This window comes from Lathyrus oleraceus, chromosome 1, assembly GCF_024323335.1.
Source record: "Lathyrus oleraceus cultivar Zhongwan6 chromosome 1, CAAS_Psat_ZW6_1.0, whole genome shotgun sequence".
Lineage (NCBI taxonomy): Eukaryota > Viridiplantae > Streptophyta > Magnoliopsida > Fabales > Fabaceae > Lathyrus > Lathyrus oleraceus.
In genome coordinates this window covers 154743463-154746587 of record NC_066579.1, presented here as the reverse complement: position 1 = coordinate 154746587, position 3125 = coordinate 154743463, and the positions used below count along the sequence as shown (strand labels likewise).

The 3125-nt window shown below is 31.5% G+C and overlaps 1 protein-coding gene across 1 annotated transcript; it reads left to right on the top strand.

Moving 5' to 3' along the window:
• Positions 1-2005: 2005 nt before the first annotated feature.
• On the top strand, positions 2006-2779 carry LOC127096747 (uncharacterized). Its single transcript, XM_051035299.1, has one exon. The coding sequence runs from the start codon at positions 2006-2008 to the stop codon at positions 2777-2779; it is 774 nt and encodes a 257-aa protein (XP_050891256.1).
• The last annotated feature ends 346 nt before the right edge of the window (positions 2780-3125 follow it).

The window sequence follows — 3125 nt, the reverse complement described above, 5'->3', positions numbered from 1 at the left end:
ATGAACAATGAATTGCTATGAGAATGAAGAATGAAAGATGGAAATATTTATAATGAAATAATATTGAGAGAAATTAGGAAAAGGAGAGGAGGATATTGTATTTAGAAATGAATGATTACGTAATTGGTCAAAGTTTAATATATGGAAGGTGTTGATTGATTGTGTATAAATAGTTGAAAAAAATTGGATAAAAATGGAGAAGATGAGATACAAATTTAGACTTCATTTTTGTGGCTTTGGTTTGAATTGGATTCTAGTCAACCGGGATGAAGTGGTGTTGGGCTTTGATGTACATAGCTTAGGATGTTAATATTGGAAATATTGATCAACCTGTTTTTGAAATAAAATAACTAGGTTAAATAAAATAAGATAGAATTAATTACTCTATTAATACAACATAATAATTAAAATAAAATTCAAATAATACATAAATTAAATAAGATAGAATTATCAAAAATAAATAATGCAATATACTTTAACAATAAAAAGTTTGAGTTGAACTACGACCAACATTTTATAAATAATATTGACTTGAACAAAAAATCAATACTAAGTTAGACAATACGGTTATGTTTGAAAGAGACGATGTGAAAATGATGGAGTGTGTTTGAAACAAAAACTATAATAAATTGATAGAATTTAAAAGTTTGTATGGTTGTAAAAAAAAAAAGATTTTTTTTTGTGATTGAGTAATGTTTTAAGTTTTGATATTGACGTATTAAATTTTGTCATTTTTTTTAAATGATTAATTTATTGCATTTATTTGAACCAGACGATTTTACAAAACTGATTTCAATTCTTTGGTTCGGGCGGTTTTGAACAATTCAATCTAATTTTTCTAATTTTACTCCAGTTTAGATCCAATAACAGTTTTGAAAGGTGGACTGGATCAGATTCAACTTTGATTTTCGATCCAACCAGTTGAACCGGTCGATTTAATCAAACAACGAGTTAATCTATTATGTCTTAATACTTTATTATTTTATATTTAATTTTCTCTTACTCTTTATTTGATTAGAAATAATAACAAAATTATTATTATTATTATATGTTTACATGATCTCAATGAAAAATGTGAAAATATGCAAGGATGATGTTGTTGAAAAATACATTATGAGGTGAAAATGAGAGTCGGATTGAAGATATTTTGGGTGATGAAAATGGAAAACGGGAGAGTAGATGACATTGACACTCTCTATTACATCAACTTTTCACTCAAGATGCACAATTTTGACGAAAAAGTGGTGAACCAATTGAACCAATCAATGACAAAATTGTTGCAAGTGTTGGACAAGATGCACATGTCAACCCTGCTGAACCTATTGCACATAAAAATCTTGTGGAACTTGTCAATACTGTTGCAAATGTTGAAACAAATGATACTGCCTCACTTAAGAAGAAGTCAACAAAGAAAAAACACATGTCAAGAATGTTGCAAGTGTTGAACACGTTGAGAATGTCCAATATGTAGCATGTGTGAATTTTCTTTATGGTTTTACTAATGAATGTTTTGATCATTTATAAACACCGTGTTTGGCATTGTTTTTTTAAACCAATTCAGTTTAAAATATTAAATTTGATTTTGGCATAATTTTATTATTTGGATTTTTGGATTTTTGGATTTAGTTAGTTTGGGTTTAAGTAATTTTGAGTAATGTTTCTAAAAGATTTTTATAGTGTTTGAAGTGTCTAGATATTTTTTAAGATTCTAATATTTTTTAGAATACTCTTGGAATTTTTAGAGTTAAGAACTCTCTAAATTAGTGTGTCTAGAGTTCTCCTTAAAGTACTATTAATAGAGATGTAATCCACACTTTTGTATCAAACAAAAATACAAAGTTCTCTCTTCCATAAATAATTCTCCTACCTATCAAGTTCCTATTCAAACCTCTAATATTTCTACACACTTTCCCTAAACTCAAAAGGTCTTATTTTCAACAAAGTGGTATCAAAGCTTCAAGGTCCTAAAAAGACGGCGAGTGGAGGTTTCTCTTTCCAAATATCGATGCTCACAAAGAACAACTATGACAATTGGAATATCAAGATGAATGCGCTACTAGGAGCTCAAGATGTGTGGGATATCGTTGAGAAATACTTCAAGGAGCAAGATGAAGTCGTACTAAGTCAAGGTGTAAAGGAGACATTGAAGGAGTCAAGAAAGAGAGACAAGAAAGCTTTTTTCCTTATTTATCAATCGGTGGATAAAGATACAATTGAAAAGATCTCCAACGCAATGACGGCCAAAGAAACATGGGACAAGCTTCAAACTTGCAACAAAGGAGTGGAGCAAGTGAAAAGGATTCGTCTTCAAACTCTTAGAGGTGACTCTCAACGTTTATTTATGGAAGAGCCCAAGTCAATTTCTGATTACTTTTCTCAAGTATTGGCAGTAGTCAATCAACTTAAAAGAAATGGTGAAGATGTTGATGAGGTGAAAGTTGTGGAGAAAATACTTCACACTTTAAATCCAAGTTTTGACTTCATTGTTACCAACACTGAAGAAAACAAGGATTTAAAAACCATGACTATTAAGCAACTCATGGGTTCCTTACAAGCATACGAAGAAAAACAAAATATAAAAATTAAACAAAAGGAGGCTATGGAACAACTACTACAACTCAACGTAAAGGAAGAAAATTATGTGAATTACAAGAGCCAAAAAGGACGAGGTCATGACCAAGATGGTGGACATGGTCGAGGACATGGAGGAGAAGGAAGAGACGGTCACAAAAACTCCTCCAACAACTTCAACAATGGAGAAAGAAGTTTGAATCCATAAGCAAAAATAGGTCGTGGAAGAGGAAGTTCATGGTCGAGGTGCGACAAATCATAAATCAAGTGCTTTCACTACAACAAATTCGGTCACTACGCATCTGAGTGTAGATTCTCGAAGAAGGTTGTGGACAAAGCTAACATTGTAGAAGAAAAAGGCGGAGAAAAAGAAAATTTGATGCTCGCGTGCCAAAACCAAGTTGAAGAGAAAAGAAACAAGTGGTACCTCGACATCGGTGTAAGCAACCACATGTGCGGCGATCGAAGCATGTTCTTAGAAATCAATGAAGTGACAACTGATAATGTCTCATTTGAAGATGACTCAAAGATTTGAAGATGACTCAAAGAAGAAT